The sequence below is a fragment of the Chenopodium quinoa genome, unplaced genomic scaffold (genome assembly GCF_001683475.1).
Source record: "Chenopodium quinoa cultivar QQ74 unplaced genomic scaffold, ASM168347v1, whole genome shotgun sequence".
In the NCBI taxonomy this organism is placed as follows: domain Eukaryota; kingdom Viridiplantae; phylum Streptophyta; class Magnoliopsida; order Caryophyllales; family Amaranthaceae; genus Chenopodium; species Chenopodium quinoa.
In genome coordinates, this window is record NW_018742204.1 from 11,988,078 (window position 1) to 12,015,602 (window position 27,525).

General features: G+C 32.6%; 2 protein-coding genes across 7 annotated transcripts; one reads left to right on the plus strand and one right to left on the minus strand.

Moving 5' to 3' along the window:
* Positions 1 to 9,716: 9,716 nt before the first annotated feature.
* On the plus strand, positions 9,717 to 19,850 carry LOC110718592. Of its 6 annotated transcripts, none has more exons than XM_021897471.1 (8): positions 9,717 to 10,681; positions 13,691 to 15,033; positions 15,253 to 15,437; positions 16,375 to 17,171; positions 17,315 to 17,515; positions 18,290 to 18,535; positions 19,372 to 19,581; positions 19,756 to 19,850. In XM_021897471.1, exons 4-5 carry the CDS (start codon positions 16,384 to 16,386, stop codon positions 17,370 to 17,372), a joined length of 846 nt encoding a protein of 281 aa, XP_021753163.1. In that variant the 5' UTR covers positions 9,717 to 10,681; positions 13,691 to 15,033; positions 15,253 to 15,437; positions 16,375 to 16,383; the 3' UTR covers positions 17,373 to 17,515; positions 18,290 to 18,535; positions 19,372 to 19,581; positions 19,756 to 19,850. The 6 variants fall into 6 exon arrangements, with proteins under 6 accessions (XP_021753163.1, XP_021753170.1, XP_021753178.1 ...); XM_021897478.1 differs by having other exon boundaries at positions 13,691 to 14,727; positions 14,865 to 15,033; positions 18,290 to 19,581; XM_021897486.1 differs by having other exon boundaries at positions 13,691 to 14,380; positions 14,865 to 15,033; positions 18,290 to 19,581.
* Positions 19,851 to 20,713: 863 nt separating this feature from the next.
* On the minus strand, positions 20,714 to 26,630 carry LOC110718623 (protein FAR1-RELATED SEQUENCE 5-like). The gene is made up of 4 exons (XM_021897507.1): positions 26,202 to 26,630; positions 23,175 to 23,767; positions 22,734 to 23,047; positions 20,714 to 22,264 (listed from the first exon to the last, which is right to left on the minus strand). Exons 3-4 carry the CDS (start codon positions 23,015 to 23,017, stop codon positions 21,511 to 21,513), a joined length of 1,038 nt encoding a protein of 345 aa, XP_021753199.1. The 5' UTR covers positions 23,018 to 23,047; positions 23,175 to 23,767; positions 26,202 to 26,630; the 3' UTR covers positions 20,714 to 21,510.
* Between the last annotated feature and the right edge of the window lie 895 nt (positions 26,631 to 27,525).

A 27,525-nucleotide genomic window follows, 5' to 3' on the forward strand; every position in this document is an offset into this window, starting at 1 on the left:
TTTTTTTTTAGGAAGAATGACCACCTTTACTTTGACACATATGTTTCCATGTAAAAACATTTTTGAATTAATTTTCAAGTATATCTTCATTATATTAACCTAATTAATCATTTACTCGTCTGTACCATTTATCATAAGCAACTTACTACTTCGTATTATAGTATATACAATCTCTCATTTCTTGCAACAACCATCATATCTCTAGGAACCCAGCAGTCCTGCACTACAAGCTCTAAAGTGTCACTAATATGCTAATTCTGGGTTCATTCAAAAGCTTTCATACCTGTAGCCTTATTTTAAGGGTAAATTCATGCTACTTATTCTTTATTTCTTCTTCTTCCTACTCCTATTTTCATACCTGTAGCCTTATTTTAAGGGAAAATTCATGTTAATTTCTTTGATTGCTATAAAATGTTAATCTAGGGGCTCTGTAGGTATTTCAACCTGTTTAATGGAGGATAAAATTGTAACTTCGTGCTCGTGACATGTACAAGTAGCCACGTATTAGGTGACCTCTCAGCATACCTCACTAACGACCTTAAACGTTGATGTAACACCATCTCTTGACTGTAAATTAACTCCACATCAACATCTCAACCTCCAATTCTCCAAACATCTTTGTCCCTCTCTGTCGACATTCTCAATAGCCACCTGATAATGGGGCAAATTGATTTGGTTAACAGGATGTTTAACTTTTCTGATGGCGCCTTTACCAACAACTAGGGGTGAGCAAACCGGGTACCCGATCAAAATTTTAGGACCCGAACTTGGAATTGGTTGGATCGGGTCCTAAAATTCGGATCTGAAATTGGAATTAGTTCAACCAGGTCCTAAAATTTAGGAATTGGTATTTGAACCACCGTGTACCAGTTCTGGGTACCCACTTATAGGAATGGAAACGGATCGAATTCGGGTTGGATGTGGCTAAATCCGAATCCGATCCATTTAGTAAACGAACCCTGGACTCGGATCCGAATCCGAGTCCGAATCCGAAAAATCCAAGTCCAAATCCGATCGGACTCGTAATTTTTGGATCCAAATCCGGTCCGTTTATACGGACCTCCGAAGTGATCCGAATATTTTTTTTATTTTTATTTTTTGTAATGTCATATACCTATAATTGCTTGTATTGTCATACCAATTAAAGTATAAACATAACATAGTTACGTACATAACAAAATTTTGCTACAAAACAAGCAAATAATTGTCCCGAGTTATAGAGCATATGCTTATACTCTCGGATTCGGACTCGGATCGGACTCCGTCGGACTTTGCGTAGGGTCCAAGTCCGATCCACCTCCTATTCGGATTCGGATCTATTTTATCGAATTCGGATTCGGACTAATTTTAAACGGATTCGAATCGGATTTTTTTCCTTCGGATTGGATCGGATTCGAATCGAACTCGGATTAAATTGCCATCCCTACCCACTTATGTATGATATTGTTACAATATAATACAAATTATAATTCTTATTTTAGTTATAAGTTCATTTTTAGCATTTAATACTTATATTTATATATGCATTAAGCTATTTGTATTTATGATAGGTATTAATAATACATTTTTAATTTACAAATTAGATAGATTCAACATATTTTTATTATTTAAAATTTATTTAGTTTAGCATATATTAGGTTACCGAGTACCCAACCGGTTCCGATTCCAAAAAGTTTAGAATTGGAATTGGAATTGGTTATAACCGGGTCCTTAATTTATTTCCTGGAATTGGAACCCCCGGGTCCAATTCTGGTTCTGGACCCACCAGTTCCTAACCGATTCCGGTTCCAATTCCGAGTACTCGGAATTTTCGCTCACTCCTTCCAGCAACCCAGAACCCTTCTATCTTGACCACCGCATGGCCAGAACCCTCCGATATCTACCCCCCGGCGCCCAGAAACCCCCCACCTCGGTTACCGTTCCATTTTAGAGAATCCCTCCATTGATGGGCTGCTCAATGTTTTCCTGTTTTAATGGAGATTGGAGAAAGAGAGTTTATTTTTTCGGGGGAGGGAATTTGGGGGATTTAATTTTGGAGCTTTGGATTGCGATGCTCTGATGATTTAGGGTCGCAGGCGGTTAGGGGAAGACTGGGTTCTGGCGGGGAGGCTCGAGAATCGCACCTCTTGCGACGCCGATATCGACTGATACACTTCATTGTGTGTATTTAGATCTCTCTTTCATCCTTTCTACCGCAGCCCCACTGACCACCAATTTAGATCTAGAAAGGAGGAACATAGGAGTGAGAAAGAGAAGGGAAAAAAAAGAAATATAGAGAAAGAGAAAGCAAAATGATACGCACTAGTAGAAAAAAGCAATTCCTCACCGGTTCAAAAGCCCCCTATGCCACCGATTTTGAACCGTTGGGCATTTGGAGGGTGGCAATACTCAGTTGAAAAGCCACCGGTTCAAAACCGGTGGCGAAATAAAGTATTGCCACCGGTTAAACCGATGGTAACAATTCCCGCTTTATTTTTTTTGTTTTAAATATAAATGCCACCGGTTAACCGGTGGCAATGTACATGTTATGTAATTTTATTTTATTTTATTTTTGCCTTTTTCGAAAAAGAAATATAATAGAACAATTAAATAAAAAAAAATAGAATATCAAAATCCAAATAAAACAATATAGATAAATGTAATCGAAAATTTATAATATATAATAAAAAAAAATTACAATATAGATCAATAAAATCGATCAAGTATTTCCTAAAAAAAAATCGAACAATTCCAACATATAAACAAAAAAAATTTACAATATAAATAAAAAAAATAGTACAACATCAAAATCAAAATTCTTGCATCTTGATTCTTAGGCTTGATTCTTCTATTTAAGATCTAAATCAATATACCTGAACCAATTAAAACAAAAAAATAAATCGATTAAAATAAATAAGCTGTGAAAAAAAACAAAAACCAAAAACGATCTGCATGTACCCTTTAATCGAATAAAATCACACCCACAAAAAAAACCCACAAAAATAAAAAACAAAAACCTAGAAAAAAACAAACCAGAAATTGATGACTAAGAACTCGTAAAAAAAACCCAGAATTTAAATCGAAATCAAATCGATTAAAATAAAAAAAAAATTGACTTCAAATCAATTAAAATCACCCCAGAAAATCCCAAAATAGATTAAAATAAAAAAAAATCGAACCAAAATCGATTAAACCCAGAAATTGATGACCAAGAACTCGTAAAAAAGAACCCCAGAATTTAAATCGAAATTAAATCGATTAAAATAAAAAAATCGACTTCAAAGCGATTAAATCATCCCTGAAAATCCCAAAATAGATTAAAATACAAAAAAATCGAATTAAAATCGATTAAACCCAGAAATTAAACCAAAAAAATTTAAAAATCACCCCAGAAAATTCCAAAATCAATTTAACCCATCAATTTCGAACAATATTACAACAATCAAACCCAATAAAATTAAGACATTTAACAAAAATAATTAAACCTATAAACCCTAACCTCGAATAATTAAACCCAGAAACATGCACGCACTAAGCGAGGGTGTTGTTGTTTGTACTTGGTGGCGGCGGTGGTTAGTGGTGGTGGTGAGACGAGACGGGGGAGAGGAGAGAGAAGGAGAGATGAGGGAGAGGAGAGAGAAGGAGAGACGAGGGAGATGAGAGCAGAGATAAGAGGACGACGATGGTTATGGTGGTGGTGAGACGAGATGGAGAGGAGAGAGTAGGAGATTGAGAGATGGAAAGGAGAGAGGAGAGAGCTGGAGAGAGAAGGAGTGAGAAGCTGCGTGAATGAAGAAGTTGGGTACGTAAGGTTAGGGGGTTTAAACATGGGGTTTTTTTTAAATAAAAGGCCACCGGTTTGAACCAAAACGGTGGGAATAATGGTTTTCCCCACCGGTTTGGTTTGAACCGACGGCAAAAACCACCCCTCAAAATCCCGTCTATTTTTCTCCCTATTTTCCCCACCGGTTTTGAAAAACCGGTGGCCTTAGGGCGGTGCCAATCTTATTTTTTCACCTAGTGACGGGACGCACAAACACTTGAGTGCGGATGCCTACACCCAATAGTTTGCGTATTTTTTAATAACTGTTTTTTCAAATTTTAAGTAGTTATAACTATTTCTCAAAATATGCTTTCTTTTTAAGTAATTTAAAACTACAAAAATATGTATATACAACCATATCATTTGATTAAAATCATTTTCTATCATAAAGAGGGGTCACAAGACCGCTGTTTCTAGACTATGGGGTGGTTGCCTCCTATAAACCAAGTGCTTGCAAGACTTTCATAATAAACCATGAGCATATAAGCCCGAAAAACACGACCACAAGCTCGGATCACGCTTAATTTTCCCCTACTAGACCACCTCCATTGGTAAGACTCAATTTTGAGTATTGAAATACAAGATGAGTTGTTTTTTGTCTTCAATGGTGAAACCTAAGACTTCTCAATTTAACAACTCATTTGAAAATCTAATTTCCCAATGGTGAGACTCCCTAAATTATATTAATGCCACTTTTAATTTATGGCCCACCAAATCTATATTGTAAGTTTTTTATAAAAAAAATTAAAAATAAAACTTAAATAATTTACATAATACATTATAATATTTATAAGGAACTCACACTTTTTGTCAAATGAGACTCAAAGTTGGGTAGCTAAACTATCTCCAATGGAGAGACTCAAATTTAAGTATTGAAATACAAAAGGAAATTTTGACTTTTACCACCAAAAAAAATCAAAAAAATGTTTTTTACCACCAAAACTTCTAAAACTTTGATTTTACCACCAAAAAAACTTCGAAAAATTGTTTTTTACCACCAAACGTCAAGAAAACCGTTAAATCTAACGGTTTAAAAAAATTCCTTCGTATTTTGTGCGCAAAAGATGTTTTTCAAAGGTTTAGGGGGGCACTTTAGTCCTTTGGGTCCAATTTGAGGTCAAAATTAACAAAAAATGATCGGAAATGCCTCGTTTTGCGTTTTCACGCAAATCGAGGTTTTTTTAAACACGCTAAACGAGGCATTTCCGATCATTTTTTGTTAATTCTGACCTCAAATTGGACTCGAAGGACTAAAGTGCCCCCCAAAACCCCTAAAGAGCCTGTGCTTGACACGAAAATCGAAGAATTTAGAAAATTTCGTTAGGTTTTTGACGGCAGGTGGTAAAAAACAACTTTTATTTTTTTATTTGGTGGTAAAATAAAAGTTTTAGAAGTTTTGGTTGTAAAAAACATTTTTTTTGATTTTTTTTGGTGGTAAAAGTCAAAAAATCCAATACAAAATGAGTTGTCTTTTTACCTTCAATGGTGATACCATATTCACTTCTCAATTTAACATTTCATGTAAAGCCTAATTTTCCAATGGTGAGACTCTCTAAAGTATACAAATGACACTTTCAGTTATGGCTCACCAAATCATTTCTTTTTTATTATCAAATATTGTAAGATAAAAAAAAGATAAAATTTAAATAAATTACAAAATGTATTAGAATATTGACAGGGATCCACATTTTTTGTCAAATGAGACTCAAAGTTGAGTATCTAAACTTAGCAACTTTCTTTTGCAGTTGCTAAGTTTAGATACCAACTTATTGGTATACATTGCAAAAAAATACTCTCTCTCTCCTAAAAATACTCACTTGAGTCTCACCATTGGAGAGGATTTAAACTTACCAACTTTCTTTTGGAGTTAGAAAGTTGTTAAATTTAGATACCAACTTATTGGTATCCTTTACAAAAACTACTCTCTTTCCTAAAAAAATTTCCTCAAATCTCACCATTGAAGATAATTTTAAGCGCCTCATGATGATCACGAGTCTATTAAAGACTTAGGGCCTGTTCTCTTACGTTGAAATTCAGTTCATTTCAGCTTAGTTCAGTTCAGTTCAGCTCCTAATTTCCTTCTCTTATAAAATATTCATTTCAGCTCAGTTCAGTTCAGTTCAGTTCAGTTCAGTCAATGAGAACAGGTCCTTAGACCGTACTATGACTAGCAGACCAGTTTGTCAAAAGGCTGTGACTAAAATCTCACTTTGCCTAGCTACTTTCCCCAAGAAAACCAAACAACTCATGGTTCCAAAACTATTGTAATAACACAAATTATCCATCAAAGTGTCACATTTGCAAACATAATTATGTAATAAGTAAACAAATCAACAAATCAATACTCTTGATCGATATTACTTAGTTCAAAATAACTTTTAATGACTAGTTCAAGTTTTTTTTTAACACAACTAGAAGATATATTAGATTAAAAGGCTAAGGCCTTAATATTTACATAGTACATCCCATACCTTTTACACTGAAAATTGATGTAATTACAAAAGTTGCCAGTATAATAGGCTAACCATAGCTCCAAAATTACTCTCCTAAGGAGAAGAATATGTACATCATCTAGTAACCCAAAAGCTATCAACATCCATAATGGAGAACCAAAAGCTACTGACATCCATAACTAAGACAACCTGAGCATCAGTTTTGTTGATTAGAACCTGCTGCAACACGAGCTTTCTCAGCTTCATATAATTTTGAAACACAATCTGGAACAAGATAATGAGTCTTGTACCTAACAGCCATCTCCCTTCCATGAATAGCAAGTCGATGAGCCAACTATAACAAGATAATGACTAGTTCAAGTTATTTGTAAATAATATACACAATTAAAAACTGTTGTACACAATTTAAAACTATTGATCATTGATCTTTGAAATAAATTTAATTTATAACTAGTTTTGTGCCCGTGCGATGCCCGGGTTGTTTATTGAATTTTAAGATAAATTTTTAATCTATATGTCAAATTTTAAAATATATCATTGATACAAAATTAGTTAAGAATTGATGTGTTTTTGTGAAAATTAAAACTATGTAGTAGACATGTAATGATTAATAATAATAATAATATTGGTGAAAAATATTTCTTGACCCGTAACCTGAAATAATGACCCTGTTTGAAATGACTTGGGACCAGATCCGATTGACAATGACTGGTCTACACAGAGTAATAAAATTATATTAGATTGTGAAGTATATATTATTTAAATTGATTAGAATATATTATAAATAAAGGATGTGGTGCATTTTGAACTAATTCCTTCTCTCTAAAAAAAATATTATGATACAAAAAATAAATTTATATAATAATTTATGAGAGTTATAATCTAATTATTTTTTAAATAAATAATAATTCAATTTGTACATATGAAATATTGGTACTTTATCGAAAATAAAGCTCTAAATTAACAATTTTATCCTAAAATTCTATCGAAATTTGATTGAAAATAGAATTATAAACTACGGAGTAATTTTTTTATCCTACAAATTAAATTCTATATATATGACTCTATCTTACGTGGCGCGACACTTGGCGAAAATTTGATACGCCAAATGTCGCTGTCTCGTCGCCTGTCTAAAAGTTTAGCTTTATATATTAGTTATATGATAACCTTTGTATCTCAAACATAATCTTTAGAAAATAATATAAAAATAAAAATATTCCACTTAGCTAAATTATTTCATAACATCTCATTACACTTGCAGCACTCAAAAATTTTCACTTTTAAAATTCCCTTTTTATAATCATAACTATTTTCATCATACTGAAACAAATTGAAAGATTTTACATTGGTTTCTAACAATAAAGGAGAAGGTCTAAAATGTTACTTATAAGTTTGTTTTATCAAGACAACATTGTCAAATAACTCAATCAAAGTAGCATTCACCTTTAAACTAAAGTAGTTATAAGGAAAAATTGTCACGAAACAACTCGCTTAACAGGTCAATTTGTGAACAACTACTTGCTAAAAAGTTTAATAAATCCAGTAAAAAAAAAGTTTAATAAAAAACTACCCTCCAAATTTTAAAAGTTTAGTAGCATTACCCTTTTCATTTTCCCACAACTAATTCCGACGAGTGGGACCTATTCTGACAAGAAATATACTAGGTTAGATCCCGTGCCATGCACAGTAATTTATAGTTATATATAGCTATAGATTATTGATAAACTCTCCTTTATTTAGTTTTTGGCCGAAAATTGGACTCTAAGTAACAAAAGTTGAAAAAAAAAAACATTAGGGTCCCATAAGGTTAAAAAAAATAAAAAGAAATCTTCAACCCCAATGTTAAATTTATATTTTACTACATAGAAAAAAATACATTTTTATAATCCCAACTATTAGTGATTTACTTCTAATAATTACTTTCTGTGTTTTTATTTACTTGCAACACTTATTTTTTCACACTTGCCGATGCATTATTTCAATCGTTTATATCTTTAATTATCAATATGTAAAAATTATAAATGTTATATATTAAAATAGTATAAATCGAGACGAATCTAACAAGATCTCACATGACTATATTTTTTCTTAGCTATAAATCATCAAAGCTAGTCAAAGTAGATTATATGAATAGTGTAAAAGTCAAACTGTTGCAAGTATAAGAAAACGGAGGAAGTATGAATAAGGTTTATTATCTAAGAATCCCAACTATTGGGTATGTTTGGCTGTTTGCCTCCAATGATCCCAATTGGTCAACACCAAAACAATGCCTTATTGTAGCAAACCATGTTCGAACATGGGGCTTTTGAAAAAAAAAAAAAATCACCCTTCCAACAAGTTATCGGTCATTGAGATCACTGGAGGCAAACTGAGCCCATAATTGGGATTATTAGAAGTAAATTGTTAATAGTTAGGATTACTAAACTGTATTTTTCCCTTATTTTTACGATCTATGTGTTTAAATAAGTGTTACACTTTGACCGGCACATAGTTTTAGGCAATTTTATTAACTTAAATACAATAAGAGGTAAGTGGGGTAATTGAAGTATTAAAAAATTATAAAAGAAAAATAGTGGGTCAATAGTTTATTGAAAAGTAATGAATGTGAGAGGTAATATATAATAAAAAAAGTACTAGTGGGTTTATGTGGGGACTATGAGAGAAGAGAGATATGACAATGCTTGGTAAATGACTTTTTATTTAGCTTTTGACTTTTGGCTTTTTTATGTGGTCAAACAGCCAAATAATGTGTTTGGTAATTGACTTTTTACTCAGCGAAAAAAACTGGCTTTTAAGCCAAAATGAAAAAGATGCTTTAAGTAGCTTTTTTGTTGGTTTTTGGCTTGTTGACCTACAAATTATCTAATAAACAGTCAATAATTAATTTACCAAACATTTTTAAAAATAACCAATTTCAAAAGCCATTACAAACATCCAAACATTTCAGCTGGTCAAACAAGCTAAGTGAATTAGCCAACAACCAACCGCCAACACCCATTTGTCAAACAAGGCCATAATATTTGAATGTAGCTTTTTGTCAAAACAGAAAATGTAACACTTATTAAAACATGGTCAGATTTGATAAGCGTAACACTTATTAAAACACGAAAAGAGTAATTTTTTACTCCCTCCGTTTCATAATGTTAGTCCCATACACTATTTTGGACGTTTCAAAATAATCTACCCATATTGAATCTATTCCTTATTTATTTTATTTTATTTTCCTAATCTGCCCTTATTATTCCATTAAAATTACCTAATTTATCCTAGGATTCTATTTAGATTATTTATTATTAATTCAACTTCACTAAATAAAATCTTTCCCAATATAATTTGATTTTTATGTCCCTATATGATCCAGAAAGTTCCTCTCTTCTCTTTCTTCAACCTTTCACCATGTCTTACGAGTAATTTTTTTTTTTTAATAAACCCTAGCTTTCTCTCTGAAATTACAGTTTTTTTTTTTTTTTTTTTTTTTTTTTTTTTTTTTTTTTTTTTTTACGATTTCGACTTCAAATCTTCCTCTTTGCTCCTTCAGTATTCGAATTGGCCGAATTACTCCTTACTTTGTTCAATCCGTGTTCGAAATCTGCGAAGAAATCTGCAAATTACGGTAATTTGATTACCATGTCTTATTATGCGATTTACAGTATGTACTTATACCATTAATGCTTCATAATTTGAATCATCATTCGATTTACAGTACTTATACCACTATTGCTTCATAATTTGAATTATCTAATCTTTTTGTTCAATTTGTAAGAATTAAAATTGTTCAACTTTGAAGCCCATTCACGATGTCCCCTAGTAATTTTTTTTAGTTGCATTATTTTTCCAAAACAAAAGTTTCAAATTAGTTGCATTACTTTTCTTTTTAGTTATATAGTTTAAAACCATTTTTTTTACTCTCTAAATCATTCTTATCTCCAAAATTACTTGAGTAATGCAATTTAAAAAAGGCTAGGTCTATTCAAGAAAAAAAAAAAAAAAATTTAGGCTACTGTATTATTGGACCACAACCTTGACAAAGACTTTTATTTGACGGACATTTCAAAGTCTTATTATCATTTACTAGATTCACTATTGAGTATTGACTGTTGCTGATAGACTGATATAAGTGATAGGCCAAGTGCATTAGCCTTGTTGTTATATAAAGTTGACACAAATTGTTTAGGGTAAATTCTCCGCCGCGTTTACATATTTTTTTCCTCTTTAGATCTGTTCTTCGACTAACTAATATGCTACAAAAATGATTTTTTCTATTTGCTACCAAATTATGAGAGATATAATGCTACAACAATGTAGCGTTTGCTTCAGGTTTTTGACGATGTTATCATCGCCTTTTGGATCTAATTGTGTTGATGCTATTTCAAATTCGACCATGGTTTCCCTGTCTAAATCATCAATTATTTCGCCCCATAATAAGGTATAGTTTCTTAAGCTACTCAAAATAAGTCTAATTTCTTATTGTATATTTGTTTTATTCTAAAATTTCATGTCTTATATTATGTTATGTGTAATGTACAATTGCTTACTAGAACAATATATATATATATAGAAATAAGATCATATGAGACCACCCTCCTTATGTGAGAACCCTATTTTATGTGAGGACATATTATAACCGTTGGATCAACTACATCCAAGGGTCATAATACAACCCGGTAAAACAAACAAAACTAAACAAATTTATTTCAAAATTTATTTCCTACGTTTTTTTCTCTCTCCTTCTTTTTCGCTCATTTTTCTCTCTCCTCCTTCAATTCTACGGTGTTCATACTCTGCTGCTCTCTGATTTTTCATCAAAACTTCTTCAATCTTCATCAATTTTCGTTAATGTAAGTCTATTGTTTATACATTTGCTGTTTTTCGATTAATTTTAGGTTACATTCATTGTTTTATTTTCGTTTTGATGTTCGTTTAATTTTTTCTGATTTTAGCTCATTCATTTAACATGCAATGTGTCGATTATGTTTTATTTTTTTATTTTTTGTTGATTTTAGCTTTATTTTCGTTTTCTTGAGTGATTATCCAGTAAATTTTAGTTTTATTTTGCCTGAATTTTGGTTTTACTAAGTGTTCTTGTTTTGGTTTTGTATTTGCGATATTATGTTGTTTTGTTGCGATTTTTGTTTGATTTTGTTGCGATTTTTGATTGATTTTCATTTTGCTTTTCGTTTCTCATCTCTGATTTTAGGTTAATTTTTGTTTACTTTGTTATATTTGATTGATTTTGTTGCGACTTTTTTGATTGATTTTCGTTTTATGTAATTTCTCAAAAATTTGTAAAATGCTGTTTGTCTAGTATCGGAAACAACAATTTGTAAAATTGATAAATAAATGGTGATAGTACATTAAGATGCTATCAAAACCAAAAAAAATCTATTTATTTCTAATAGAAACATAGCAGTAAAGCGCTAATCCTGAAGGTGTAACTGCATTCTGATGTAGCCCATATTGTTTTGATAATTCTCTACTATTGTATAAAAGTAATAGCTCCTCTGCTTCTTGTCCAACATTAACTCAAGGCTGGAAATTAGGTAATGTTATCTTTCGATATTCTTTTTGTGATCTACATTGTTAAACTGTATGGGTTTTGGATGATATTTGAAAAGGTCTGGAGGAAGGCAGCTAAGTCAGCCCCGTAGATGATTGCTCAAAAATTTTGCTTGTCACTTAAAGAGCATCTTTGATTGCTCATTTGACAAATGAGCATTTATGTTTTTGCTCATTTGACAAATGAGTATCTATGATTTTGCTCATTTGTATAAAATTACCAACTAATTATTTACTTTTTTTTTTAATTGTTTTTGCTCATTTGGGAGTGTTGAATGTGTTATATTATCTAACCAGTAAAGTCGATGGTTCCGAGTCTTTTGTAAGGTCCTCCATGATGTGTAATTGCACCTTTATGTCATGTAGTCTACCTAACTTGCTGAATTTTGTTTAATCTCCTGACCTTACTGAGCTTTTCTAGAGCGCTCTATCACTATTCACTAGTTGTTACACTACCTTTCCATCATATTCCTTTCGGGAAAGGACTTCTGGGGCAATATAGGCCAGTGTTCCTACCGTCGATTTTGGTTGAGAATGTAGCACTGCAGACTATTATAATTAACAAAGATTAGTCATGATTCTGTTAAGGCTGTTGTGTCTGTCTGCGAGGCTGTTGGTGTCTGTCAGTGTGGCAGGTTCTGTGCAGCTCTTGTCCTTGCAGTCTGTTTCGTTTTTCTTCAGATCTGAGGTTCTGGTTCTGTGTTTGCTGGGTGTCCTCTCTGCTGTAGTCTGTTGTTCTGCTTCACTCAGTCTGAAGGCTGTTGTGCTGATCCTTGGTGTGTTTGGATGCTGGCTTGGTTAGCTGAGTTCAGGTGTTGCAGGCTGCTGTTTGCTCATGCTGGAGTTAGTTGCTGTTTCTGTTTTGTGTCTTGTTCAGGCTGTTTTAGTGCCTATTTTTCAGCTAGTTTGTGTTGTTTGTTTCTGTTTTTTTGTGTTGGCCTTTGTCCTAGTCCTTGCTTGTAGCTCCGTTCAATGAAGATGCCTTCTTGCATGAGGGTAGGTAGGTGTTTTTTCCCTCTCGCCGTGTTGGGCACCCTTCCTAGAAGGTGGTCGGGGACGGGTTTGGGAAGTAGGTGGTGGTTGTGTGCCTTCGGGCTGAACTGGTTTCTGACATTTGATGTTCTTGGCTGAAGCAGTTCATTGTATTTGGATTCAGAGGGTTTAAAGGCTCGTGTGAACCTGCTGAGACTATTGGTGTACAGAGTTGCTTGCAGAAGCACTGAGATTGACAGAAGGAAGCTTATTTGGTCTTAGGGCATATTGGTTTTCTTTTTAGTTTCATGGTTTTATTGTATTTGCCTTGCTGTGTTGGCTAGTGTGGGCTGTTTGCTTGTTTATCTTGTTCAGGCTTGTTTTCTGAGTTCTGTTAGGCTGTTAGGCTGTTTGAGCCTGGTCCTTGCTTCTGGTACCCTTCCTAGAAGTTGAACAGTAGCTAGGATCCAGGTTTATTCTTGTTTCAGGTTAGCACCCTTCCTAGAAGGTGGTTAACCTTGAGCCTTGAACTGGTTTTTGTGGTTGTTTGGCCTTGTGGTCTTTGTAGTTTGGATGGGCTGTTTGCTCTCTTTTTTTTGTACTGTGTACTTTTCTTTTTGGTAATAAATTTTCTATTTACCAATAAAAAAAGCTTAATTCATTTGAAATTAAGCTTTAATAACAGAACAAAAATCTAATATCAGAGAATAAATATAATGAAATGTACTCCATAATTATGCATTCTCTCCTGTTTGTTTTGTCATTTATAGTATTGCAGTAAATGAAATTTACTCATTTAAGTCTATGTTTTTGCTCATTTGACAAATGAGTATATATGTTTTTGCTCATTTGTATAAAATTACCAACTAATTATTTACTTTTTTTTTTAATTGTTTTGTATGAGCAGGGAGTCTATTGAAAAGGAGCCTGCTGCCGATGTTGGTTCATCAGGTGCTATTGCTGATGTTGTTTCAGCAAGGCCTGCTGCTAATGTTGGTTCACAGGGCCTGGTGTTGGTTCATCAGAGGTATTAGTTGGTACTAAGGTTAAAGGTAAAAAGGTTGAAAAAGGATTAAAAGAAAAACAAAAGATTAAGCTGGAGGAGACGAAATCCAGCAATGAAGGGGAAGATTTGAAGTCTCATGTTTATGGGATATTACATAGTCGGATGTCCCCTTCATCCATAGTTCAAGTTATTGAAAAATGTTCAGAAAATCAGTTGAAAGCTATTAGAGCAATAGGATTCGGGTGTATGGAGTTCTTGAAGGTGACCCAACTGCCTTTGTTGCTGGCTTTATGGTTGGCGCATCACTTTGATGCTAACACATGCTCTTTAAACATTCCAGATTCTGAACCTTTTTGTATCACTGAAGAGCATGTGCATCAAGTACTTGGCTGCCAATGGGTGGCATAGAAATTGACAAAAATAATTTTTCCAGAGATAAGAAAGTGATTCAGCAATGGAAGAAGCAATTCAATAGCAACTCACTCTCTATCAAAATAGGGGAGCTGAAAGAGTTTCTGAAAGAGCATAACTCAGCTGGTCTTATGTTCAAAAGGAACTTTGTAGTGCTATGCGTTTCTACATTGATGGATGGTAAACTTTTTATTTTTATTTTGCTTATTTTTAGTTATAGTTAGCACTTAGCAGTTGTGTGCTATATATAGCAATTATATTATCTAAGTTGTTGGTCATATATGTATAGAATCAGTTACTTGAATCTATACATCATTAGATAGAGACTATTGACACTTTCAGAATAAGATATATATATATGTATTTATCTTTTGTTCTATTTATTTATATTTTGATGGATTATTGTTGTTAGTCAATGATGAGATGGGTGAAAAAATTTGGAATAGGATTTGGTACATACTTCATATTAACATACTTGTCAAAAAATTTCAAGTTATATTATAAATTAGTTATATCATCAGGAAAAGGTGGAGAGTCAACATCATGGTTTAAATTTTATAGGAGTTTGCTAATTTTCAATTTTGTTTGCTTATTTATATTATATTTTGTTCATTTAAATTTCCTTTTGCTCATTTTTCTTTTGTTTTGCTCATTTTTTTTTCAGGGAAACAAAATGTGAATATCAATTCTGATATTCTCACATTTCTTTCTGATGTTGATAAAATAAAGGACTTGAATTGGTGCAAGTATATCCTTGATTCACTTGTGAAGGCCAAGCTTTTCTGGGAAGAACGTCAAACTCGTTCTTTTCCTGGATCTAACTGTTTCTTATGGTATTACTTTAATTTTTGTTGTTTTTTTAATGTAGTATTTTTTACTTATTTGTTGATTTTTAATTTACTAATTATTTTTTCTTACTTGTTTGTAGCTATTGAATGTATTAATTTTTATTTGTTTAATTTTAATGTGCTAATTTTTTCTATCTTACTTGTTTGTAGCTTTTATTTGTTTAATTTTAATGTGCTAATTTTTTCTATCTTACTTGTTTGTAGCTTTTATACGTTGATCAGTTTGTCATTGAGGAAGTTAGAGCCAAACGAGAAACTTCAGTTCTCAAAGGTTGGACAACCAATATGTTGTCAAGTCGTGAGAAATTGGAAATTTTTAAGGGAGGCTTGGAGTTTTTTATAAAAACTAGAAGCTTGTTGGTCCTTCTGGCACCAAACAACCAAAACTGGTATTTCACTTGTAACCAATACTTAGTTTTTCTATGTCTTTGGCATTGCTTGAAGAATTGAATTGGAACAAATCTTGCTTTAAGGAAAATGATGCAATGTGGTGCTTTTATAGCACATTAATGGACCTCCTAAATCAGCAAAAAAATATTTGCTCATTTGTCAAATGAGCAATTATTTTTTGCTCATTTGATACTGTGTGATTTGGATGAAAATTACACAATTATGTAATATTTTTTTTTTTGTTTTTTTTGTTTTTGCTTGATTTTAAGAACAATCTGATCCAATTCATACAAAAAATGAAGAAATTGAACAAGATCCGAAGAAGGTATTTATATGACTTTTCTGGAAACTTATATTAATTTGCTCATTTTTATATGACTTTGCTCATTTTTTGTTTTTTTTTTTTCCTAATTTTTTACTTAATTGTGAATTTGTATTGTTGTTTTGTGAATTTGGGGATTGCCGTGCGATGAAAGAGTAGGGGGTTAAAAGGTTGGGGGTGTGCGAGTTGTTATTAGCCCAATCCCTATCCTCCCTAAGATACATCTTCTGGTTAGCTTTAAACATAAATCTGATTAGCTTTAAACACCTCAGATGGTAAAACCTCCTCATTAACATGTGTAGGTGTTTGCTCATTTGATAAATGAGTAATCAACTATTTGCTCATTTGGTAAACGAGCAAAAAATTGATTGCTCATTTGACAAATGAGCATCTATGTTTTAATTTACTGCATGAAAGGACTTTTAGCTATTGGGGAAATGGATTTAAGGATCCAGGTGTAGTGTTAAATGATCCTCTAATTGTTAGCAAAAGAAAACTCTAACAAGCTGATCATGATTTTGCTCTAAAGTTTGGTACTCCTTTAAGTATTCAAGATGGTCTTGGCTTCTTTTCATTATTATGAATTAATTTTTTTTTTTTTTTTTTTTTGTTAGAAATGCCTTATGGAGCTTGCAACAGCATCTACAAATCTAGTCTTGGCATACATGGATTTCAGTGAAAAACATGAAACTGCTGTTAAGTATTTTCCAAACAATGAGAAGATTCAAAAGCTGAAGGAAGATGCAATGACTGTTTGTGATGAGCAGAAGTTTAGCCAAGATGAACAGTATTGGCAAGATCCAGCTGTAATTGAAGCTTGGGATAGGTTTTCGAAGATTTCAGGCAATGACAAGAATGCTGAATCTACAATTTATGCTAGGGTTGAATCAGAACCAATTGATATTACTAAGATTGCTGCTGAATGTGTTGACATAGCAAGTGGTATACCTGATGTTGAAGATCCATCTGTTATCATACAGCCTAAGGTTGCTGAACATGTATTTAAAAAACTTGGAGAGTCAAGTACGAGATATAGTTTAAGAAGTTCAGTTGCCAAAGGATGTGGAACTCCTTCATTCAACTTAGGAATCTCTTCTCAAGATGATTCTCAGGAGAAGTCCCCCAGCATTGCACCTACTGATGAACCTGTAGTTGCTCCTGTGAGTGCACAAGTTGGTGCTTTTAAATCAGTTGATGATGCTGATGCTGTGAATGCTCAAGAAGACCCAATTGCGCTTAAGAGAAAAGGAGATGCTGAAAATGAGAGTTGTATTCCAAAGAAGCGTAAAGTGCAACCATCGTTGCAAATAAGATCTCCTTTTAAGTCTCGGATTATCAACATATATACACCATTAACAGCAGTTCAGAAAGGTGTTATGGATTCATTTTTTCATGAGAAGAAAAATCGTTTGTAAGTATTTATTCAATTTTTTCGGTTCTGGAAATTTTGGCAACTGACTTTATTTTTCTTTCTTATAACAAGTCTAGCTCTATATTCTCACTTTACATATCTACGATTGAAATTATTTTAACTTCCCTAAATCTTATATGTAGTGATGCAGGGTTTTTATGCAAGGGTTTTTATGCAAGGGTGAGCCTGATAATGAAGTAATGCTATTTCAACTTGAAATGCTAAAAACTCAGAGCAAAATTCATGGCAATATCATTAATGCATGGTCTACTGTTCTGAATTTTAATGAGCAATATAAAGATGTCAATTCTTGTGGACGTTTCTTTTTTGGTCTTAATGCTGTTGTAAGTTCAACTCGTTCATTTTATTTTGTTTTATTTTGTTCATGTTCACTTTGCTCATTTCATATAATTTTTTTTATATTTGAATGTAGATGTTGTTTTGTATTTGCAAAAACTATTATTAGTTCTTTGCTCATTTGTCAAATGAGCAAACTATTCAATGCTCATTTGTCAAATATTCTTGCTCATTTGTCAAATGAGCAAAAATTAAATACTGAACTAATTCAAGTCTCTTATTGGATACTAAATAACATAAAATCTTTTGATAAAATATTTGAAATACAGAACTAATAATAATATAAATTCTGACTTCCTTGGTCTGAATCAATGTATAATCAGTGTTTATGAGTTGTATTATGGTCTAATTTTGGTCCTGCACAATTCAGACTCTTATTTATGACCTGTATTATGGTCTAAATCAGTGACGAGTGAGAATTCACAGACATGCTGCATTTATAATTCTATATGGTCTTAAACCAAAGGACTTAATTCTTTATGTTTATGATGCTATCTGACAACTAACATTCTGTATGTTCTGTAATTACATATATAATTGAATGATAACTGCAATTAATTCTTTGCTCATTTGCCAAATGAGCAGTTAATTTTTTGCTCATTTGTCAAATGAGCAAAACATTCACTTGCTCATTTGTAAAAAAAATTTCAATTTACTTATTTTATGACTTTTCTCATTTCAAATTCACTTTACTCATTTCTTATTTACTCTTTTCATTTATGTTCATCTTATTTATGTATTTTTCTTTATTTATTTTTTAGGATTGCCTTTTTCAATACGAAAGTGATCGTGCTCAAGAAAGGAATAAAATGTTTTGTGAGGTTGTGGAGTTGGAATTCAGCAAAACAATCATCCCAAAGAAAGATATTGAGCTTTTCTTTTTCCCGGTATTTGAAAAGGATCATTATTATCTGGTATGTTTTAACACCACCACAGACTGTGGTACAATTGAGGTTATTGATTACAGTGAAGGTCCTAGAGAAAATAAGAAATTGCTTAAAAATCTGGTATGTCTTCTGCCACTTCTTCTTCATCATTAATATCCACATTGATGCCTGCCATGTTGTTACCAGATTCTTTATTCATGTCTCCTCTCATTATATCACTGGTACCTTAACCCTTTCAGAGGATTCTCCTCTGAATTTCTTCTTTCTCCCATAACAAGAAAATACACACACACACTCACGGCAGAGACACACACACACACATACACAGGCGCACACACACACACACATGCATACACACACACATACACACACGCACACATACACACACACACACAAGCAAAGTCTTAAATAGCTTCCTGTTAGTCTCTGACCTCACTTTGAATCTATTCATGGTCAGCTTGATTCTTTCGGGATATATGACATGTAAAACTTTTCTAGAGGATACTTGCAAAACTCTGTGATTTATTTTTCTACATAATGTGCATCTCTGCATTTGAACAATGTGTTTGAGAGTTTCTGATTGTATACAGGCACACACACACATACACAGGCGCACACAAACACACACACACACACACAAATACACACACACACGCATACACACACACATACACACACGCACACATACACATACACACACACACACACACACAAGCACACATACAACCTGTAATAGAATCTGAAATCAGATTCTGAAATTAGTTTTTGGAATCAGAATTGTGTAATGTGTGGGTAGGTTTGTGTGGGTAGGTGGCAGTAATGGCTCAAGATTTTGTTAGATTATTTTAGAAAAATGATTTGAGTTTAGTTGTTTATCTTGATCTTGTTCTGCTTGTTCTAACTATATTTGTTCCACCTGTTTTTGTTCTTATTTTAACTTATTTGTTCATTTTCAGAAAAGTGCATTTTCATATTTCATGAATGGTGAAGGAAGTATACAAAGTGTTGTTTTGTCAAAACAAATCAAGTCTATGGAGTCTGTTGTGGTTGATTTACCTTGGAAGTCTTCAGATGATTATCATTTGCATTGCGGTGTTGTAATGATGAGGCATATGGAAACATATATGGGTTTGCAAAAGTGGAATTCAGGTTTAAAGAAAAATAATGTAAGTCTAACCAGAAAAAGTCTAATTGCAATTTTTATAATTTGATTCTTCTGGAATGAGAAATCTGCACTTTTTAGATTAAAATTTGTGAGCAGCTTGTTGATATACATTCATGAAGCCATTACTTACCCTATACTTACTCTGAATTATTGCTTCATTTTTTCTCTTTGCAAGACATAATCATTGACAAACTTCGTTTGAAGTATACCCTCTCAATTATTTCAAGTGAAGTAAATACTGTTAAACCTGTTAAACAAGTTGTCCAAAAGGAAAATGAGGAAGCAAGTGATGCTGAAGAAAGCTAGGGGCAGCAATCCAAGAGCAATTAACGGAGAGAATTGAAGACTGAAGTTGATCAATTGTTCTTAGGATTTGTATATTTTTGTACAGAACAATAGAAGTGTTAGTTTTATGATGTTCTTAATAGGACAAATGTGATAAATGTTCTTAGTTGATTTAATGTTTTTATGATGTTGTTAGGATTTTCTAAGTATAAATTTTGCTATGTCAATGTAATGGATATGATTTTCTATCTTATTGACTAAGTTGTTTGTCATTTGTTAAATTCCTGATTAACTATTTGAGCAACTGACTATTTGCTCATTTGCTAAATGAGCAAAGAAATGTTTTCTTATTTTTAAATAAATAACTAATTATTTGCTCATTTGAAAAATGAGGAAACTAATGCTTACTCATTTCACAAATGAGCAAAGAAATGGTTGTTGATTTAATGTATTATTAAAAGGAATGTTTACTCATTTGACAAATGAGTATTAACTATTTGCTCATTTGACAAATGAGTATTAACTATTTGCTCATTTGCCAAATGACCAAATAAATAATGCTAAATCTTATATTTATATAAAAATATTAACTTTTATATTTGTATATAAGTATCATTATACAAATATCAGCAAATATCTAGTTAATTTAGCCTCTATGATTTTGAAGATTAGGGTATGTTCTCTTTATTGAACTCATTGTATAATATCTTGGATTGGACTATTTCTGTTACCAAGGACATTACAATAGCTTTGGTATAATTACATATGTGTGTATGATAGATAAACAGAGCTTGCAAAATATTTGCTCATTTCGACAAAATTTAAAACACAAAATGCTAAATCATATATTTATATAAAAATATTAACTTTTATATTTGTATAAAAGTATCATTATACTTTGTTTGGACAATTTCTAATATCATGATGACTCAATTCACCACAACCTCTACATAATCTCTTCTTTTTCTGGTTTTGTTCTACAACCTTTTCTTTTTCTCCCTTTAGCCTTTTTGCACTTCTACCTCTTGTTTCAACATTTGGCACATCAATCTCAGCCCCTTTCTCTTTTGAAGTCTCTACATTTGATACATGAATTCCAGTCCCTTTATTCTTTGAAATTTTTGGAGGTTTGACAATTATTTCAGTTGGCACACTAGCTCCAATCAATAGCTCAATGTCTTGTCCTTTGTTGTTTGCACTTCCTGTTGTTTCATTATTCCTTGCAATCCTCTTAGCCTCCAAATCCTTTCTTATTCTTTGAAGATTTATCACAAGATCTTGAATATCTTCATCATTGCCTTCTGCCAAACTTACACAACTGTGTATCTCTGACCATAAATCATTTAACAATTTTTTCTTGTCAATTAAATTAGCACATTGCTCCAACAGGTTTCCACCCAAGTCAAAAATTGGTTTTTTCAGTGCCATAGTAGTCCATCTGTGTAGTATATACTGCTCAGGAATGGTTTCAAACCTTTTTACTTTCCAAACCCAAATCATATGTCTACATGAAATTCCTTGTCTATAAAACAACTTGCAAGAACATGTGGTGTCAAAGTTAGTTGGATTAAACACAACATCAAATGTTCTAATCCGATTTCTTTCACTTACTTTTGCAACTTCCAATCCATTTTCTTTCTTCAATTCAAACACCACATGAAAAACAAGCAATTTCAACCTCATATTGAAATTCATAAAAGACAGAGTTAGTATATAAATGTGAGGCATGCTTTTCTATCCCTAGTGGTGTTTTGCACTCAGGATATTTGTGCTTTGAATCATTATCATTCTGACCTTGAGTGTGTCTCTGGGCATCAATTGCAGCTTCATATCTCAAGTAAAACTCAACAAGTGACACATGAGGATTGATAAAGGAGCAAAAAAAGTTGTTTTCGCTTTCGGATCTTGATGTTGTACGCATTATTCCTCCAAGGAACACATCTCTGAAATATGCCGGAATCCACTTGTTCCTTATCTTGTACATATAACCTAACCACTCATGTTCTTCCAAGTGGTATTCAACCATCACCTTGTTCCACCTTTCTTCAAACTCAGCAGGTTCAATTTCAAGATGCCAAACACAAGCACATAATTTTTTTAGGAAATCAGTTTCTTCTTGCATGATTGATTTCTCCACCTTATCTGGTAACTTTTTCATTATGTGCCACATACAGAAGCGATGTTCAGTCTTGTTAAACACAATTTTAACAGCAATTTTCATTGCTGGATCTTGATCTGTAATCATACAATTCGGTTCATTTCCACCCATTGCCTTGAGAAATGATTTGAACAACCACTGAAATGACACTATATCTTCCTTTGCTATGAAACCAGCAGCAAAAGTAATGCAGCTCTTATGATGGTCAACCCCTGTAAATGGAGTAAACACCATGTTGTACCTGTTTACACATACTGATTAAATTTTAAATGATCAAATAACTACACACACACATAAATACACAGACACACGTACTTAGACACAGACACACACACGCACACACGCACACACACATATACACATACATACACGCACTCACAATCTGTGATAGAATCTGAATTCAGATTATGAAATCAGAATTGTCATTAGCTACTGAAATAATTCAATGCTCATTTGACAAATGGGCAAATAATTGATTGTTTATTTGTCAAATGAGCTTATAACTCAATGCTAATTTGTGAAATAAGCAAACAATTGTTTGCTTTTTTGTCAAATGAGCAAATAATTGAATGCACATTTCTGAAATGAGCAAATAAGTCAATGCTCATTTGTGAAATAAACAAACAGTTATACTAAGTTCATTTAAAACAAAGTTATTAATTTAAGCTACAGTTATAACATAAAAATGATTTGTGATTTTTATAAATTACCTATTGGTTTGGTATGTGGTATCAAAGGATACCATATCACCAAATAGAGCGTAACTCTTTTTACAAAGGGGATCAGCCCATAATGCTCTACAAAGGCAATAATCATCATCCATCTCAAAATCAAAGAAAAAAGCGCTCCACATTAACTTTTTGTTGGTAAAGTTATCCACGAACATTTGAGCATCACTTTCTTGAATGTATGCTTTCAAATCTCTATGAATTTTTTTGAAATCTTGCTTAGATGCACCGATGTTATCATATCCTCCAACAATTTCCTTCATCATTCAAAAAGTTGTAACAGGACCAATATTCACCTATTTAAAGAACAAAACAGTTTGTCAAATGAGCAAATAATTTAATGCTCATTTTTCAAATGAGCATACTACTTTTATTAGAACATACAGAGAATTCATGAAACATAAGAGGCTTTGAAAGTCGTACCTTAGAATTATTCACAATTATTTTTTTGTGCAATATGTTCATTTTTCTTCCTTCTTTTTGGAAGAGATTGCAACTAGGTGTATAAAGTGGATGAGTATGTCCCTCATGAAATTGTGACACTATGAATTTGTTATCATCACAATGCTTTATGATAATATGTGCCTTGCACCCAACACGAGTAACGAGTCTCTTCCTTTTGATTGAAGTTTTTTCTTCATTGCTTTCTCCTTCGTTGTTATTTAAATCTTTTTCAACAGTAGGCTTTCTTTTCTCTTTGTATACTTCTTTATTGCATAAGATATACTGTGATTTCAATTCTTCGCTTCTTCTTTGCCTTTTAGTTGTAGATTTTCTTGTGTTGAATCCAGCAGCAAATGCGTATCTTTTATAAAATTCAAGGCCCTCTTCAAGATTATTAAACTTCATCTCTATAGCTGGTTTCAACTCATTGGGGCATATTGGAAGCCATTCTTTTGTTCCTCCAAGAGTGAGCAAATGTGCTACTTTAGGAGAAACTACTATTGTAGGAGTAGTTGCCACATTTGTGATGGTACTAGAATGACTGTCAAGTTCTTCATTGTTGCTCATCATTTCTGAAATCAGATTCAGAATTCAGAATTGCAAACAGAAAGATGAGGGGGGGGGGGAATAGGTTTGTATAAGTGTAAGAAGGGAATGTGGTTGGTGTGCAGGAAATAGACCAAGAAGAAGTGGGGTGGGGCTTGTGTGCAGGCAAGAAAACCAAGGAACTCAATGATTTGATATCAGAAATGATGATTTAAAAAGGAGTAAAACTTGATAATGCTACCCTTCAATATGTTTTGCAAAACCTAGCATATATAGCATTCATTATAGCATAGTATAGCATATTTGCCAGCAAAAACCATACATTCTTAGACACACACACACACACTCTAACACATGCACTCTTACACTCACTTACACACACACACACACACACACACACACATACACACAGTAATTTCAGATTATCACAACACACAGAAGTGCTCAATCTAAGAAGCACAACCTCTTGCTCATTTGATAAATGAGCAACTAAATATTTGCTCATTAGCTACAGCTACCTCTTTCACTTTCACTGCTTCTGCAACTCATGTTAATGAGCTGAATCCCATTTCTCACCCTCTTTCTTACACTGTACAATTACCACCACCACCAAACTCTCTCTCCTTCCTCTGCCCCTGTCCCTGTACCTTTCCACCACCAATATCACCACCACAACCTGTCGCACTCTCACTCCCTCGCCGCCACCCCTGTCCCCTGCACCTTACCACCACCATAATTACCAACTTATTTTGCTCATTTGCTCCTTTTTATATTTGCTCAATTTAATTATGTTTGCTCATTATATGTTTTTTATATTATTACAAATATTTAGGTTTGCTCATTTTCAATTCATTTGCTCATTTTAAATTTGATTGCAAATTTTCAATTTCTATCAAATTAATCAAACCTAAATTTTTGATTTAATTCAAAATATTTCAAAGAAGTAAATTCAATCAAATCCATAATTGATGCAATTAAACAAGCAATTCAATGAGAACAGAACAAACCTCAAAAATCGAAAATTCTCATGCAATTAACATGCAATTCAATAACCTGGTGATTGATGCAATTAAATATGCAAATTAATAAGAACAGAACAAACTAAAAAATCAAAAATTATCATCCAATTAACATGCAATTCACCTAGCGAATTTGATTTGTAGCAGCGATGGAAATGCGATTAGTAATTGATGATTTGTAGCGCAAGGCGAGCAAGGTCGGTGTGAACTTGCTTATGATTAATTTGATGAAGCAATGAGAAACTGCGTTACTGATTAGCCGCCATTGATGAAGCTTCGTGGTGGAGAGAGAAGTTAGTTAGCTAGGTGGAGAGAGATGACAGTTAGGTGGTGTATTTACTGATTTTTCTATTACTATGCGCTTTTTCATCCGTCAGATCTATTTAGTTCAAGGGCCCATATTTGGTCTCATATAAGAGATGGTCTCATATAGGGGGATGATCTCACCGGATCCCGACCCTATATATATATATATATATATTAATTTAACTATGGTCACCACATTCAAATTTGAATGGATTTCTGTTTGGTACTTTGATTTATGTCAATCTTTTAATTTATGGTTTTTTGAGTCAAATCAATTAATTAATCACAGTCTAATTATTGTTGAAAAGTATTAATAATTTTGTGAGTTTATAGTTCATGTGTTTACTATTTATTTTGTCCTTTTGTTTAACATATTGTACTTCTTATTATTGTTATATACATGCAATATTTATCTATTTATTTAGTTGTGCTGATATATATAATTTTCTTTTTTTAATTTTAAATTTGCTTTTATATTTATTTTATTAAATTTTAGCTTCATACGTTTCTCACTGCGGTTAGGCTAATGGCTTACCATTTTATTAGGTAATGTTTTCATGTATTATTTATTTAAATTTTAAATTGACTAAATTGTATATTTGTAATTGTATGAATGCAATTTCAAATTTGTGTGTTAATGTCAAATATGAAATTTTGTATGTTGAATACTTGAATTTGTGAACATACCGTTAAAATGCAATTTCAATTTTGTATGTTGAATTCAATTTGTGAACATACTGTTTAATATTGTCAGAATTTGAGAGATATAGATATGAAATAGCAGGGTTTACAAAGCACAAAAATTAACATTTCAACAATTTCAACAATAAATTCCATGAAATAATTTTTAAAAAAATTGAAACTTCTACATTAAAGGTTAGAAATTGCTTCAAAATAGCAACAAACAAAGCACAAAATTAACATTTACATGAAATTAAACGACATGAATTAAGCAATTAAACGACATTTACAAAAATTAACAGTATCAACATCATCCTTTAAGCAATTAAAAACAGCACAATCAAACAAAATCACATAAAAATAACATCTAAATCGCAATTCAACAGCACAATCAAACAAACTCCGAATTTCAATTCAAAAAAATTCAATTCAGGAAACAATTGAAGAAAATTACCTTGTGAGAGCCGGATGAGCTGGTTTCTGGCTCTCTCCTCTTTTTACCGCTTAAGGCTCTCTCCTCTGCTGTTGGTGTCATATCTCTCTCCTCTGCTAGTGGTGTAGTTATATTTATTCAATCGTGAAGAATAAATGTTGATATTGGGAATAGAGGCTATGCATGCAGAAGTAGGCTTTGCTTGAATCGTCGAATCAATTGAAGTCTCGGTGTCTCAGCTTTATCTGTGGTAGTTGAATTCAATTGAAGTCTCGATTGTACTGGTACAATGATTCCCATATATTTTGTGTTTTTAATGTCAACTAGTTTTTCCCATATATTTTTTTAATCCCTACTTTTAAGTGTTTTTTTTTCAATTATCTTTCTTATATTTAGTCTTTTTTTATATGAAATAAAGTACTATACATTATACATAAATAGCCTAATAAATATAAAAATTAAATGAGAGTAATTTTATAAAAGTCGGAGTCGGATGATAGAGTCGGATTTTTTGTGAGATCCGACTCCGACACTCTTCTAGCTCGGATTTGGATTTTTTTAACGGAGCGGATTTTATTCCTCGGTTCATAGCGGACTAGGGTCAGATTCGAACTAGATTGTCATCCTTAGTTGACAATGAAGTAGTCATCCTAATCACTTGGTCCAAACACTAAAAAAGGTGACAAAACTATTTGCTATCTTTTACTAAACATAAGCTACCAAAACCTATTTACATTGCGAAATATATCAAACATATGCTATTCACACCCTTAAGATCAAATTTTATAATGGGAAACTCTAGTGAATTGCTAAATACCGCCAATAAAATTTATCAAACCGCCAAAATTTCAAGTAAAGGGACAACATTGCCCTTACTAAAATCTTCCCCATATTCTTTCTCTTAACTTCATTCCATGATTTCCATCCACCACTTCTAAAGCAACCACATCAACCACCACCAATCACACCACCGGTACCACCCACGCCACCATGTCGACCACTACAAACCCACAACCACCGCGTCAACTACCACCATCTACACCAGATTGCCAAGAATAATAACAGTTAATCAATATAATTATCTACAACAATAGTAATAAAATTAATTATAATTATTTTGTAATAATAATAACAATTAATTAAAAAAAGTTTTGAATAAAAAAAAGTTTTTTTTTTTAAAAAAAAGTTGTTGGCTAACGACGCTCAAAACCGGTTGGCCGCCACCGGTAACCGGCGGTCAAACCGATTGACCAGCACGGTCAAACGGTTTTGACCGTCGGTTACCGGTGGCGGTCAACCGGTTTTGAGCGCCGGTTACCAGCCACCGAAATTTAAAAAAAAAACC